General features: G+C 32.7%; 1 protein-coding gene across 1 annotated transcript in view; it reads left to right on the top strand.

Moving 5' to 3' along the window:
* The first annotated feature begins 14707 nt into the window (after positions 1 to 14707).
* CarT (Carcinine transporter) overlaps positions 14708 to 17187 on the top strand; it is a 31287-nt gene continuing 28807 nt past the window's right edge. Inside the window, exon 1 of the mRNA XM_072536844.1 lies at positions 14708 to 14771. Coding sequence (XP_072392945.1) covers positions 14715 to 14771 — 57 coding nt within the window. The 5' untranslated portion in view covers positions 14708 to 14714. The remainder of the gene's footprint in view (positions 14772 to 17187) is intronic.

Raw genomic sequence — 17187 nt, 5'->3', positions numbered from 1 at the left:
ATATACATATATATATATATATATATATATATATATATATATATAAATATATATATATATATATATATATATATATATATAAATATATATATATATATATATAATATATATATATATATATATATATATATATATATATATATATATATATATATATCGTATATATAATAATATAACATAACATATAACGTAACATAATTATATATATATATATATATATATATATATATATATATATATATATATATATATATATATATATATATGTGCAAACTTTATAAATAATTTTAGCGGAAATAAACGATTTTGTAAACGTTGTTTTGAAGATGAGATACATATCAGGCCTGATTTGACTTGATTATTATTTGGACGCCGCTAAGGGTAAGGAAACATAGACTGTTAATTATGCCTACATTTCCTGGAATTGAAACTGCAGGATGATAAATCGCAGGACTATCTTTTGACTCTATTCTTTCCGACCAGGGAACTAACGATTTGCCTATGACATTCGTGTCGCGAAAAAGGCTTTTTTTGCTAATTTCTTTGGTCTATTCTTTGCTATTTTAAATCAGAAGATTGGGTTTACTTATACTCAAATAATATTATGTATATAACAATAAATTATACTGTTTTAATACAGATATAAATGTAATATAGATAAGGCCAGTATCACAATCTATAGAAAATGTAATATAATCCATATTTCATAATAGACAAGAAGAGAATTTTAAGATCACGTTCAGAAACTCGAGTGTTGCGAAGAGTCATATGAACCATATAATAAATTTTATAGTATATGTTTATAAATATCATTAAATGAAAGGTGCTCTTGAATCCTTACAAGAATTTCTATACCAAGACGAGAATTTTTCTATAATATGAGCATATTATTAAGTTAATATTTAAATAAAATTAATCTACTAATATTTTTAAAATGTTATATAATAATTTTGTAATTTATGATGCATACCAAATTCAATTAGTCAAAAGAACTTATGAATCGTAAAGACAAGGTTTTAGATAATATCCTATTGAATGCGCCATTTCCTACTATTTTGATAATCATAACAAACAGAGATGAAGTTGCGTTGTAATTAATACCAATAAATTGTGTGTGGAATTTGTGTACTAAATAAATTATAGAAATAGTAGATGTAATACTTTCAGTGTCACGGAGAGACTTCTAAAACACTATTGATATTGAGCAAAACTGTAAATTACCCACGACAAAACATATTTTGTTACGAAACAACAATACAGATCTTAGAATTATGAAAACGTACAGAACTGTTCATATACAAATATTAGACAATTAGAATGTGTATCTGTATATATTTATTCCTATTTAATATTTTCTTTTTACCTTATATTTCTTTTATTTAAAGTTATGCTGCTAAGGTTACTTACACGGTACGTGTTGAATATATTCATGTTTTTTGAGACATTTAAGAGTTTAAATTGTGGCGTAAAATGTTCTTGAAACTGGATCTTGTCGGTGTACTGTAAGATTAGTAATCTAGGTAAATATGTCCAATTTTATAAAATGTGTTTATGTAATAGCAAATTATACAATTATAGATTTTAATTGTGCTATTAAAAAGATTACAGGTCATATTTATGCATACGAGGTCTGTTCAAAAAATATGTTTTTGAGGTTTTATTATATGTCAACTTACGCGTGCATAATTCGAGGTAATCTGCATTCTACATTTGTGTAACAATACGCTCCCATGGATGTTTTAAGTCACTGAAGCAATTCCGAAATTCAGCTTTTTTTAATGGCCTTCAACGTCATCGTCGCATTCGTTTGTAAACTGTCGAAGTTGTGCAACCCTGTGTTGTGCCAAAAACTGTTGAACAAGACTTAACAAATGTCTCGACATTATCGTGATGAAGAACGACGCTTGCTTATAAATGAAGACGTTTTGTTCGCACGACTCCACGCAATCTCTTTAGAACTTACCTTAAAATTCTTTCTTGATTGTCTGATCTCTTAAAGCATATTCATCACCACACCTTAGTAGAAAAAAAATAAACGTGTAGGCTCACATGGAAGCTTCTATTGCAAATGCTCTACTTCTGTTTTGGGGTTATAACCGTAAACCCACGACGTAGTTTGATCAATAACGACCAAATTGTCCATAATGACTTGTAAACGAGTCTTTTTCTGCGCTGCTATGAGGAATTTTGTAATAAATTTATCACACAGAAGAGACATTCTCAAATTATCGTTTACAATTCTCGAAATACCTGTTTTCGTAGTTTTAAGATCGCTTTTCAGTTCGCGCACAGTCAGACGACGATTTTTTTTTAATCACAAGTCTCTTACGTTCAATATTTTTCGGTATTGTGCTGGAAGGTTGACTGAAACACTGCCAACAGACGTGCAGCTATTTTTAAACCACCGATTAAGCCATTTAATATGTGTTCTTTTAGATTAGATTAGATTTAGAGAAGAGGCCTTTTAGCCTATTCCACTGCGACCTTTTCAGATCTATTGTGGTCCTCTAGTCCTAGATAACATTCTCTAACCTGACCCTTTTTATAAAGTCTAGTAGCTTTGAGACTGTACCTTCCATGTAGCTATTTGCCGGTGGATTTTCTTCTCCTAATGCAAAGAAGCGCACATTTGCCAGACTGTCACACTGACATAAACTGTACTCTGCTGTTTCTTCTTCGAGGTGACAGAATCTGCACAGGTCATCATATGATAATCCCATCAGCTTCAAGTGCCTATTCAGCTTACAGTGCCCTGTTAGAAAGACCTACTATGGCTTTGACTTATTTCCTGTCTTTGCTTAATCTGTGTTCTGCTCATCAATTCATCTAAACATGAGTTATGCGACATTTGAATAAGTTTCCACAACTTTTTCCAATGGTAAAAAAAGCCACAAATGCAAAAATACAACATACACAAACTTAGAGTGCTGCGAACTATATAGATATTTAATCAAATAAAAGGCAGATATCCAGCACAGTTTTTTATTAAATCTTGCCCAAGCACTTTCGATCTCAGAGCATCTTCAGGGGTACCTGAAATAAGCCAAGAAACGTTTTTTCAAGTTAAGGAAGATTAATTAACTTCGAAAAAAGTCGAAGTTGATGGTTGATAAAAAAATATAACGTTTTAGACTTACTTAATACATTTACACAACACTTACACGTAATACATAATACATACAACACTAAACAAACGACATACAAAAATTTTTCCAAAAATTTAAGAAGCTACATTGCGGGTGACAGCAGGAGAGAGAATGACTCCTGGTCTTAACGGAAATGTTAAAGTGACATCTCTGCTCACCCAAGTGACAACTTGGATGAGCATTCACAATCATGGTGATGTGATCTGCACATTTCAAAATTCTATGGTAAACTAAACATTGACCAAAAGTCCAACCGACCACTAATATAGGAAATCAACTGATGAAATATAAAATTATATAAATGTGTTATATATATTATATATAAATAAATTATATATATATATATATATATATATATATATATAAATAAATTATATATATGTATATATATATATATATATATATATATATAAATAAATAAATTAATAAAAAACTGTGCCTTTTATTTGATTAAAGTTCATTTATTCGAGCATTCAACCATATATCACTTTATATAGATATTTCCTGTTTGGAACTGCAGTATACGGCAAGTTATTCATTACGTAGGTATCACACAGAGACCGTTTGTATATTTTGACCCAAAGTTATGAAAGAAAGTCTAGATACTTTTGGGACAGACCTCGTATGTTATAACAATAAATTTAAAAAGACGGTTTAACACTGGTATTTCGACTTACTGGTAGATGAGGTCAAGTGCTTGATATCGTGGATGTCAACAGTACCTTACAACTTTCTCCTTATTTTCATAAATGCATATTAAAATTTGGAAACTAACAAAAATAACTAACGATTGGATAAAAAGAAAAATAAAACAATGTGAATCCTGAAGTTTTTCGTGGTCCATCTATCTTCCACTTAAAAATTATGTTGTGTGTACATCTACATACACCTACATCTATGTTTGTACATTTCCGATAGACGTGGCGTCTGTAGTTGAATCTCTTTTGGGACCGTTTCCTTGCTGCGCTGCTCATGCTCGGCTTCTAAAATTCATATTGTTTTGTTCTTTCCTGGTTCATTTTTGCTCCACTGAATAGATAGTCACTCCATCTAGAGACACGCATGCCGAAAGAAGGCTAATAAAGCCTTGGTGTCGGCTGATTCTCGGAACCGAGTCTTTCTTAGTTTCCGAAAAGCAGTGACCGTGACTGAGCATAAGGGGTCTCGAAGAAGGTCTCGAAGAAGTCCATCTGGAAATGAGTTCAAACAAAGTTACAAAACATATACAGAAAAACTGATGACGCATTCGGATTCGACATTGAAAGTTATATGGGGGAAAATTGGGACCCAAAAGTTTTTAAAATACTAAAAAAAAACATCGGACAAGTATGTGATAATGTATAAGGAGAAAATACAATTATTGTAATATTTTCCCTATTTACTAAGAGAAACTATACATATTGTCTACTTGTATATTGCTTCACATAGCTTATTTTCGATCATAATCTTTTGTAAAAATTTACACTGGCTCCCTCTATGGACCTTAATTTGCTACCTATAGAAAAACAATATAAATGAACATAGTCTTACAAATGTTACATGTTCTATAAGTCTATTAATATACCAGATGGATCCCTTCACAAAAACAGATACATAAATATTCAAAACTGTTTTAATTACTTGTATATTTTATGTAAATTGGCAGTAATGTTTATTTATTATGGTGGGCGGGTAATTATTTTACCAGGAAAGAAACTGGTTTTTACTGCTTCCCGAATATGTCGAAAGTTATTATTTGTATTTCTGTATTTTATCAACACAGCTGGCAATAAAAAGCCCATGTTTTTTAATTAGTACATGGAAAAACAATTTCTTAGAAATATTACTGTTTGGAACATCAATATTTGCAACAATCTTGTCTCTCTTTCTTTTGCATACATCGATCATTTCGCATCAATTACATTGTGTTTATAATGATAATATTTATATGTATAATGGAGTCTCCTAATGACATTAGATATTGATGTAAACATTATTTCTGTTAAGCATGTGATTGCGTTATAAGAATAAACAATTGATCGAATACAGACAATTTGCAAGGGGTAATTATTCACTGCTTTTTCGTATAGTTTTAAGGAAGGTCGTATAATAAGCTGAAAACATAATTAAACCCAGAGCTTTTTAGAGAATCATCATACATGGGATAAATATTAGAAGTGAAATATTATATTTATATGGGATTAAGCGACAATTGATTGTAACATTAACATTGCATTTAATATTTGTTTTTAAAAAGAAATAATTTGAAATTAAGGTACTAGTACAGATTAGAAAGCTAAAAAAATTTCTCAGCTCCTTTATTAGTTACAAGCATGAAATATTAGAATCGAACATGATTTTTAAGTATTATTTTGTCTTTGAAATAAACAAAAAATTTTTTTTTAGTTCCCATGAATTAAAAGGAGGGCGCTAGATGGTTTTCTAGAGTGCGCCTCAGGTAACGCCTTAAAAAAAGTTGTCCAGGCACAAATGGGATTACTTAAAGAAAGGGCCCTTACGAGACAATTAACCTCTTTTTTTAGAAAAAAAGAAATTTTATGAAAAAATTGGTAAAAAAATCGATTTTTTCAACTTTTTCTCCAAATGTCCGCAATTTTATTTTTTTACTTTAATTTTGAATTAAAAGTGGTCGATTTTCTTACAAGGACGCTTTTTTAAGTAATCCCGTTGGAATTTTTTGTTTAAGATGTACCAATCTTGAGAATGTGACTTTTTTTTGAGATGTTAATTTAGGAGCCCTCTAGAAAACGGGCTATTCATGGAACTAAAAACAAAAAATTTGTTGTTTATCTCAAAGATAACATAATATATATAATAACGGATTTATTACGTCTGTCGCCGCTTCTCCGCCCCCAATTTCCATCTTTTTCTGTCATATGCAGTTGCCTCTTCTAAGTCTCTTGCCGCCATTGCTTCATCAATATCGTTGCGCCAACTTCTCCGTGGTCGTCCTCTCTTTCTTCTTTCAGGAGGGATCCATTCCAGTACTCTCCTAGGCCATCTGTACTCTGGCATTCTTTTAACATGTCCGAACCAGATTAATTGTTTTCTTTCTATGTCATCATTGATATTTCTCTCCATTTTCATTTCGTTTCTTATTTGTTCGTTTCTAACTCTCTCCAGTTTCGATCTACCGCAGCTTCGTCTCAGATAATCCATTTCTGTCGTCATAAGTTTGTTTCTATTAGCTTTGGTGACGTCCCATACTTCCGAACCGTAAAGTGTAATACTTTGGACTATACTACCGTAAATGTGTTTTTTGGTTTCTCGTCGAATTGTTTTTTGCCAGAGAAGAGAGTTTAAGGCACGGGTCGCTGCTCTGCCCTTGTTTATTCTTTCCCTGATTTCATCTGCGCTATTTCCCTTCTTGTTGAAAATGACCCCCAAATATTTGCAGGATTGCACGCCTTTGATTTTGTCGTCTTCCAAGACTAGGTCACATATTTCATCTGTTCCCACTGAGAGATATTCACATTTTGTCATATTCATGTTTAGACCTGCCACCTCATATTCTTCTTGTAGTTTTCTTACCATATAGCTAAGATCGTAGCTGTCTTCGGCAATTACTACCTGGTCATCCGCAAAGAAAAGTGTATATAGCTTGTTTTCTTCCACCGTTATTCCCATGTTTCTACATTTTTTTACCCATTTCACTAAGGATCTGTCCAAATAGATTTTAAATAAGGTGGGTGACAGACAGCAGCCTTGTTTTAGTCCTTTTGTTGTTTGAAAAGGATAGGTGATTTCTTGTCCCATTTTAATTCTTGCAAAGTTTTGTTCGTAATATTTTTGAGTGGCGTTAATAAGAATTGGGTTTATTTTCAAGTTACCCATTTCTATCCATAGTTGGGAGATCGGTACACTGTCATATGCTTTTTCCAAATCTATTAAAGCTATGTGAGTTTCTCTATAAAGATAACATAATACATATTAAAAAAAAATCATATGCATTTTTTAGGCTTCTAATCTGTAATAGTATCTTAAAATAAGTAGGTTATATGTACACCTACTGTTGTATATTATTTGACGCTTTTTGACCAAATTTTACAAGCGGCTCACACGGCCTCGAACTTGTAGGCAGATAGCCATTTATCGAGTTGAAAATTCTGAGGTGGATGTTGTAGGTACATTAATATATTGGAAGGCTAAATATATGATTTCCACTTCAGAAATTGTAATCAAATTTCCGAAGTGGAAACCGAAACGTCAAGATAAACGTATTTTTAACCCAAACCGTGATTAATTCCGATGAAAGATAATCAATAACATAAAAATGTCATAAGAAAATAACTTCAGAACAACGTTTTAAAGATGCAACCATGTTCAAAACTATAAGTATCTGTACTGGGCTTTATTTAACAAATAATGTATTATTTTAGTGTTTAACCGTGTTAAACCGTGACCGTTTCTTCTAACACTGAAATTTTTTTTCGCCACAGCCTTTTTGATAATCCACAGTGTGGCACAAAGTAACGGCCTTGGACGATCGCATTATTGTATTATGGATATTTTTGTAAAATATTTATTATTGAATTATTTTGATATGATCTTTCCATCTCGTAGGGTGTTCCTTTTAAAAATATGTGTTTATGTTTCTGGAGCACCCTATATAATGGAAAGTTATCTCAAAAATTATTGCTGTTAACTAAGAAGAACCTATATCAAAATCAAAATATGAAAATGATATCTTCATCTTGAATCCAGCAATTTCGAAGGCCAGAAAACGTGTGCCACTCTGTACTTAAATGTGAAAAGTATTCCGAATTTATTAAAATAAATGTATGTATATTGTTAGTGGTATTTATTATAATTTTGTATTATAACGAAAATTCGTGTCTACTCATTAAGTATTTATGGACTGAGATTTGTATTAATAAAGTCATTATAATATTTTGATAATGCAAATTATTGAACTTCTACTAAAATGGTATAAGTACTATATTTTTGTAAAATATTTCGTTTAAATGCAGTAAATGTGTCAAAATAATTAAATAAACGTTATTATCAAGAAAGTTAATTGAGTATTTATTTTATCGTATAATTGAACCAAAATAATTGTAACGAAGGAAACAGATAAAGCTGTAAAAAACGTCGTCCTATCTTCAGACAGTATACTAATGTTACAAATACAAACAAAAACAATAAATTTTAAAGCATATGCACCCCCACAAGACCACGAAGAAGAAGAAATTGAAAAATTTTATCATGATTTAGAAAGAGTATTAGCATCTACAAAGAAACACGAGCTCAGTATTGTCATGGGAGATTTTAATGCCAAGATTGGGAATACGAAATAAAAGAAGAGATATGTTGGCATCTTTTTGTGTAAAAAAGCAACTACAGTATACTCCCTCTATAACGAACACGATTATTACGAGGTTTCGCTTATAACAAGGTACATGAGATGTCCCGTGAAATTTGTATTCAATTATATTTATTCCCTCTATAGCGAGGCAAATTTAGTTATATCGAGAGAAAATAAGATCAAAAAACGGGTTTTTTTACGTTTTTGATCACTTTTACGTTAATGACACTTGTGAATCAATTTATGATTCACAAGTGTCATTGTAGCGGGTTGAGCATTCGCACCTAATAATAAGAAGGTCCTAATAGACAACATGTGGAAAGTGCTTTAAACGTTGTAAGAAACTATCGCATATTGCAGAAGCAATAGTTTTTGTTATCCTTGAAAATACGCTTTAACCAGATTTACAGAATACAGATTTTTTGTTTTAACGTATATCATTGACAATAGAAGTAAACAACTCTTTTTGTTTTAATGTATTTCATTGACAATAAAAGTAAACAACTTTTTTTCAAAAACGCCATTCAAACAATATTTAGCATCTTATATTGCTCCGAATGGCTTCACTATAAGAAGTTAATGTTTTAGAAAACTACATATTCATATGTATGCACAGTATTATTGTTGTTTGATATAACGAGATCGGCTTATAACGAGGTAATTAGTCTGCCATTTCAATTCTCGTTATAGAGGGAGTCTACTGTAGTAATAACAAACACAATTTTCAAACTTCCAAAGCGTCGTCTTTACACCTGGAGATCACCAGCAGATACACCTGAACGTGTGGTTCGTAACCAAATAGTATTAGCAGTTAAAACATATCCAAGTGCAGATGTACCAATAGATCACAATATTCTGGTAGGAAAAATAAGACTAAGATTGAAAAGAGGACTAATAAGCAAAAAGTGACTATTGATAAAAAAAAGATATCAAATTATACCATAAAAGAAGAAATAACCAGTGTATTAGAACATAAAATGAAGTTGAAATCAAGCAAAGATGAAAGTACTGAGGAAAACTGGACGGGAATTAAACATATATTAAAGACCGTTCAAGAAACAAAATTAATTGCAGTATAAACAACAAGAAAACAAGGGTTGATGACAGAAGAAATACTGAGACTCATGGATCTTGGAAGAGAAATCAGAAATAAAGATAAAAACGAATACAAGGGAATCAATATGAAAAGAAAGACGATACATTTCATCTGCACAAGAAATTAAAAGAGATCGACGGAATGAAACGGAAACAACTATTCCAAAGATTAAAAGACAAAAACGGACATAGATATCAATGAATAGTTAAACGAATGGAAAAACTACATTTCTGAATTATTTGAAGGTGAAAGAGTAAAACACTATACACTAATTGCCATAACAAGTCCATCTATAACAAAAAGTAAGGCTAATAGGCAATAAAATCGACAAAAAATGGAAAAGCACTTGGCCCCGACAAAGTAAGTGCTGAAAAACTAAAGTTTTTGTGAGAAAATCGAATTAAAGCATAAGAGAATTTATGACACTGGGATATTACCAACCAAATAAGTCGAAATTTGTAACAATACTAAAGAAACATCGTGCAAAGACATGCAGTGACTATCGGACAAAAAGTCTGATGAGTCACGTTTTGAAGATCTTCCTGCGAGTAAACATAGCAGAATATACACGATATTAAAAGAGAGAATTACCAACACTCAACTCGGATTTAGAAGTGGCGTGGGTACGAGAGAAGCCTTGTTTAGTATCCAAGTTTTGATTCTGAGATATGAATCAAAATATATAATCAGAAATATTGAAAACAGCTGGATTGGACGAAAAAGATTTACGAATAACTACAAATCTATACTGGCATCAAGTGGCAGGAATTAAAGTTTAACAAGAACTGTCTTATTCTCCCTCTTTATAAGCAATTCTGATTGTTTATTGACATTAATACCTCGTATGGAAGGTTATCGCTCCATCTTTTGAGCGGTCGTCTGATACTTTTTCTGCCGATTGGTGACTAATATTTTGCTATGTTGACGACACGGGTTTCCTCCATTCTTCTTATGTGGTTATTCCATTCTTTTTTTTTCTATTTAATGTCCATTCGTCTATACACTGTCTATACATTTTTTTTCTAATGTCTTCACTTCTCTTTCGATCTCTCAGCGTATTTCCTGTAATTCTTCTCAATATTCTTATCTATGTTTTTTCCAGTAACCTTTGTGTTGTGGCTGTGTGGGATCTTGTTTTTGAGGCATGTGTCATTATTGGTCTTACACTGACTTTATAAATTCTTTCTCAAAAAACTTGCAACCCAATGTCTAATAAAAGTACCACATTGCTTTAAAAACTTAGCATGAGTATGAGCATGAAATATTGGGAGGCTACTTGATTTAGAATTTGGATGAACACTTAGATGGAATGCTACTTTCTAATTTTTGCAGCAGCGACCAGACATGTCTACTTGATTTTTGAAAAGCTAGGTTTTCAACTGTCTCAATCCATTTTTTGCAACTTCCTCTCCGGGGCATTAATGCTCTGAAGAAATTTGTTTGGAATTTCCGTCTTCCATTTTCCGCCTGAAATTTTCGTAGCATCCATTGTGTGAAACAGTTTGTCCGGAATTTCCTGCTAATTCTCTTTATACAAATTTCCTGCATTTTTTCGTTTTCTGAACATCCAGGAATGAATTCTTATAACTGGAATCATCAACATCAGCTATTCCATCCACCATCGGATGTAAGCCCCTTTCAAATGTGTCCGTTTCTGCATTTGTTTTTTATATCTATTCGTGACTAGATATTCTTTTGTTGTCATCAGTCCATCTGATTTAAGGTATGGAATCTGGTTCTCTTGATCGCCATTAGCCAATTCGCTTCGTCCATCGATTGTCCATCTCCCTAGGAGACCAGTTTAATTCCATTTTAACGTAACCATTTTTTGGACTACATCTCTTATTTTTGATCTTCTTAGCTGATTCTACTTCTCGTAGCTCTTGTAGTTACTTGCAGTTTATGAACAATTGAATCAGTGAGAAGAGAAAGCGGATATGTCCATAAATAGGCATTTTTGACATTTTGACAGAAATCTATTATACTTAAGTATGAAGACGCGCCGTTTTGTATAGAAACCGGACATATATATCCTCATACTAATAATGCTTTTATGTGTATTAGAAATCATGGTATTGTGGGAAAACCGGATAAGTCCTGGACATGTCAACTCTTTCTACAAAAGCTACAACGCATGTCTATTCGTCCCAATATACACTTGTCATTCGTCATTATGGAAGGTGTACAAGATGATAATCTCGAATTAAAAATTAAAAAAAGGCGAAATCCAAAGTGTTGGAAGGCTGTTATCAATAAAAAAGCAAGACAATCTGGACCACAGTATACTGATTATAAAAGTCGTACTATTCCAAGCAAAACGATTGGAGAACCATGCAGGTATGTTGTTATAACCTCAATTTTTTTTAAATATTTAATTCTTACTAGACTTATTACATTGTAGATGTAAGAAGAAATGCTTTCTTGGGATTCCTCGTAAATATAGAGAAGAGATTTTTACAAAATTTTATAAATTAGAAAACAAAAATGTTCAAGACGCTTATCTTCAGTCCCTTATTAAAATATTGACAGTTGCTCGACGGCGTCCTAGATAAAACACTGAAGATAACAGGAGAAAATCACATGAACACTCATTTTCGTACAGAGTGACAAGTACAGTAGTTTATTCTGTTTGTAAATCTGCATTTTTAAGTCTGCATGTTATAACGAAACACAGAGTAGGTCGGTTGATAGAGCTTTTAGAAAAAGGACAAGTACCTGTTGACATGAGAGGTAAACAAAAACCAGCTAATGCAAAACCTGAAGAAATAGTCATTAGTATAAAAGCCCATATTGAGTCATTTCCTGTCAAACTAGCACACTACACGGGACGCGAAGTGAAATATTTGAACGAAAAACTAAATATAAAAATAATGCATTCGTTATTTTCGGAGAAATTTCCAGTTTAATCCAGATCCAGTTAAATATGGATTTTATAAAACTGTCTTCACCGACTTCTATCAGTTACGCTCTATCACTTACTACTACCTGCAGCAAATGCGAAGAACTAGATTTAAAAATAAAGACCTAATATTTGAATGATAATGCTAAGAGGGTAGCAATAGCTGAAAAGTTGGTGCATGTCCGTCGATCAAAAAAGTTTTTTGCTAAAATGAATGAGTTAAAGGCCCTTACCAAAGTTGGTCCATCGGTAGGAGGAATATGCATTGACTATATGCAAAATCTATTTCTAACAGTAACACCTATCCAAGATACATGATCATGATCCGTCTTTTGCACATCATCTGGTGGTCGAAGCGTTTGGTCCAGTCCTAGACATACCTATTGGGTTGGGCTGTCCGATTCGAGTCTCTTCCTACAGCACGGATTAGTGCATATTTGCAAAAACCAGCAGCTATTTGCTCGTGACACAGTGGCAATTTGATCTTTTCAGATGGCTGTGGATGAATTCTACGATGTAGAAGATAGGCATTGCTTATTGCCATGTCAATCAGGTGATAAAATATCCTAACATGGGATTTCGAGTCTTCAGTCGAATGTGATACCTGCCCATTAGACCGTGCATAGGATCAACACCACCCATACGATTGTTGTATTCTTTGATGATCTGTGGACAGTTCACGTCAATGTACCGTTTTTCTTCTGTCACAACGAAATGCTTTGTTTAGTTGTTGTTGATTCAGTGCTCGTTTCAATGGCTGCTGTCCTACATAAATGGAAGCTAGACGTATATTTTTTGTATCTTTCCAAAGCACAGTACTTAGTGAAAAGCCATATGCCATCCCTATATATTCCACAGTATATCCTTTTCTTCTATGGTCAGTTGCTTATTTTCATCAACTGGTAATTTACAGTTATTAATTCGACTGGATCGAATAGTTCCCATTGAATAAATACCCCGTGCGCGAAGAGGCACTAGCGGTGGCAACGAAGTGTAAATATATGGAAGTGGATAATGTAGTTTTTGAAGTCAGAGATAGCCTGAGACAAACTTTGAGATTAGGATTTCCTGGAATACGACGTTATCACGAACTCCATTGTAAATTTCAAATCTGTAGGAGTATCCGTACGAATCGCATAGGACAAATAATTTTATTCCCCATATACTATAGTTTATTAGACATGTATTGGCGTAAATGGTGTTGCATTTTTCGTGTTCTACCTCTGATATTGGTGAATGAGGTTTATTTATTTACTAATTTTTACGATAATTGTGTTGGAATAACTGTAGCAGTTTTAACAGGACATTTTTAAAATGAAAATTCTGCAAAATTCTCAGCAGAGTACATGTGGATGGCATGACCGCACCAGTCATAATAGGAGATGATGTTGATGGAGATGGAATAGCTTATTCATCAATACTGCTAAAATTCAGTGGTAAATTAGCATTTATAAAGTTATCCCTAGAATTTGCAGCATCCATTTCCTTCAGACATTAAAATACAGCGGACTGAGTAATCTCGTCATATCTGGGTTATAAGGAGTCTTAATGACGAAAATCGGAATTTCCGACACTATCATCACTCTCAAAATCACCATCAGTGTCAGATGAATAATCATTTTTTACTGAATCTAATATTTGAAATACTTTTTCCTCAGTCATTTTAGAAAGATCATGTACGTTAGGAATACTTTCTTTTATATAGGTACTGGAGATTAATATTTACGGTTCATATTCACCTGCAAAAACAAAATAAAAAATTATTTTGCTTCAAAAAATACGTTACAAAAAAAAACGAGTGAGAAGAAGAGGCAGGCTGATCCAAGAATAGGCTGTATACAATATGGATTGTAGAGCCAATGATGTTGATAAATAATATTCTATGTTTATATCTCTAATAATACTCTATCTATATATACAATGTTTCAACTGCTTGCTCTAACCAGATCCTCATGCTAATAGTAAGGATAATCGAGATAATGATGATGATCGCCAACCATCGAAAGAAGAAGGAAATAAGCCGACAAAACGAAATAAAGAATTTATCCCATCTTATTTAATTTCTAAATTCTGAGAATTTCAGAATTATTTTTATACTTGTCCTATATTTATCGAGAAGCCAGAATCAAATATATAACAAGGACAATTATAGACACTTGATACTTTTACAGTTGATAGTAATATGTACCATTAATAATCTTATAAAGAAAATATATGAGGCTTCACGTAATTCTTCATAATCCAGTTGTGCTCGAGCGGTTGCTCAATATGGAGTACAATGAATATGAAAATGATTATTGCGACGAAAATCATGATTCCAACAAGGTAATATATTTGTAAAATCCTAAAATAATAAATCAGTTTGTAGTGAATTTATAGTTTTACATTTTTTTTATTATTTAATCAATTATATCCAATTTTAGCAAGTTTTCATCCAACTCTGGCTCTTATTTCATAATCACACACCATTTCTGGTATTATAGATCTACGTAATTAATTTACAGAAAACTGTTTCAGCTTTTCGTATTGTATTTTTAATATTTGAATACTTTTTACTAATGATTTTTCCATTTTCCTATTGCAGTTTTACCAAATTCGATTTAAAAAATTTTTATGTCATTATATTTATCTTGATATGGTATTTGTCCTTCCTCAGACGAAGACTCAGAATCTTCACAAGCTTTCTTCTTATTTATCGGATGGTTAAAGTTGATTTACCAGATTTCTTTCTTTCTCTTTCTATAGCAAATCTTTCTGCCTTTACTTTCTTTGGTGTACTAGTTAAAATACGACTTCTGTCTCTCTTTCTTCCTCTTTGAGCTTCTTTACGTTGTACAGCTTTAGAAAATAGTCGGATTTGCTCAGATGTAATCAGGATTTTAATTGGCATTGTAGTTTTTTGAGTGACATTAGACTCGTTAGAAGATGTTTGTTTTTTAAAAGATGTAGAAGGAACTTTTGAGAAATGCTTGTGCAGATGGAGGAGGCCGGTCAGTTACTAAAGCTATTAGAAATTCTACTTCGGTGAATAGCTCACTGTTGAAAAGGCAGATGCCAGTCTTTCGAATACTAGAATAATGTTCTTTTGCTTAGAGCCAAAGGGTAAGTTTACCCCACAAGATCACCTATACAGTAGATGGATATGGTTTTGCCTGGGTGACTTACAAACTTTGTTATATGACTTTTAAATGTGACAAAGACCGATACATCGAGTGGATACAGTCTGTGGCTACAATGTGGTGGAAACGTTAACATTATGACTCCCTTTTCTTGTGCTGTCATTCTAACATCTAAACCCACATGGCTTTCGTGATTATCTAGAATCAACAATATCAGTTGGTTCTTAGTGCATTTTGTGTGATTCATTAGGTATTCTAGACTTAGATAAGATAAGATAAGATAACTTGACATCCAACCTGTCATGTTAGTTAGTACAAGGATTCCTGAATGTGCACCTTTCAAGAAAAACTCGTTATATCTGATTCTAAGAAAAACAATTAGCTTATTCCTCCTTGGGTGGAATATTGACTGTACTTATTCCTGTTTTTCACAATTGAACGTACGATCTGGGGTGAGATTATACTTCTCATAGACAGTTTTTAAGCTATTTAGGAACATATTAATAACATGTTGAAATAATTAAATTTTAAAATTGATGCGACACGAGGTCCATGTTATAAGATTACACTTTAAAGAAGCATACTGATCCCTACTCGAAACAAGGACGTGAGGTGTCCTGAGACACATACCAGTCAACTGATCAGGTATTTTCATTATATTTGTAGACCACTTGGTGGCCGCTTTAGAGTACAATACATTGCTTCCTTTTCGATGTACTTCTACCAGTTCTATGGCTGTCCACTTTATTTTCTTAATTTCTTTCTCTTGTACTAGCAGTTTTTTTCTGGACTTAGTCTCCGTATGTTAAATGTAGCTACAGACCAATAAACCACTAGGTTGTGTGATGTTTCTGTGAATATATAAAATCATTCTTTTTGAAAACTGTCCGGACTGGAAATCGAAACGTTAAATAAAAATTATTGTAAAATACTTATTTCGACGTTATAAATACTTATTTCACCATAGTTGTTAATTTTCTTCTTCTTCTTCTTTTTATGTAGACATGACTCTTTCTGTTTTTCAATATGCATCCAGTAAGTTGTTCCATCGTTTACGCAGCGGCGGCTCGTGGCCTAAAAAAGTAGTGAAGATGAAGAAAGCTTGCCGGAGCCAAAAGGAGTTTTGGTACCTAATTCGCGCCCAAATCTCATAAAAAATTCGTTAAAAAAATGTTTAGAGTTTATGGCCCTAATAACTTGAAAACAGTTTTTCTTGTTCAGTTCTGCTTGCCTGGGGTATTTTAGTTCTGAACCTCGACATTTCATTGAGGGTTTTTTGGCGATTAAAACACCACGCCTGAGGTTGGTGAGTTTCGATTCAGCCGCCCACTCTAAGTCAGATGCTGATTGCAGCCGACCACTCTGGATCAGACGCAGATGTTTAAAATACTGGTTGGTCGACAATGTAAAAGAACATCCCTTTTATCTTCATTTTTCCAATGCCTAAATGGAGTTTCTAATATATTACACACCAAGTCATTAATTTAGCCACCATTTAATATAGTCTTCTGCAGGTCATCATGCAGGGTAGAGTCGATGGCAAAAAGGGAATAGGTAGAAAGAGGAAATCATGGCTGCGAAATATTTGAGACTGGACAAACATGACTGTAGACGATTTATTC

The sequence above is a fragment of the Diabrotica undecimpunctata genome, chromosome 7, assembly GCF_040954645.1.
Source record: "Diabrotica undecimpunctata isolate CICGRU chromosome 7, icDiaUnde3, whole genome shotgun sequence".
In the NCBI taxonomy this organism is placed as follows: Eukaryota; Metazoa; Arthropoda; class Insecta; order Coleoptera; family Chrysomelidae; genus Diabrotica; species Diabrotica undecimpunctata.
This window is presented reverse-complemented; position numbering and strand designations above follow the sequence as displayed.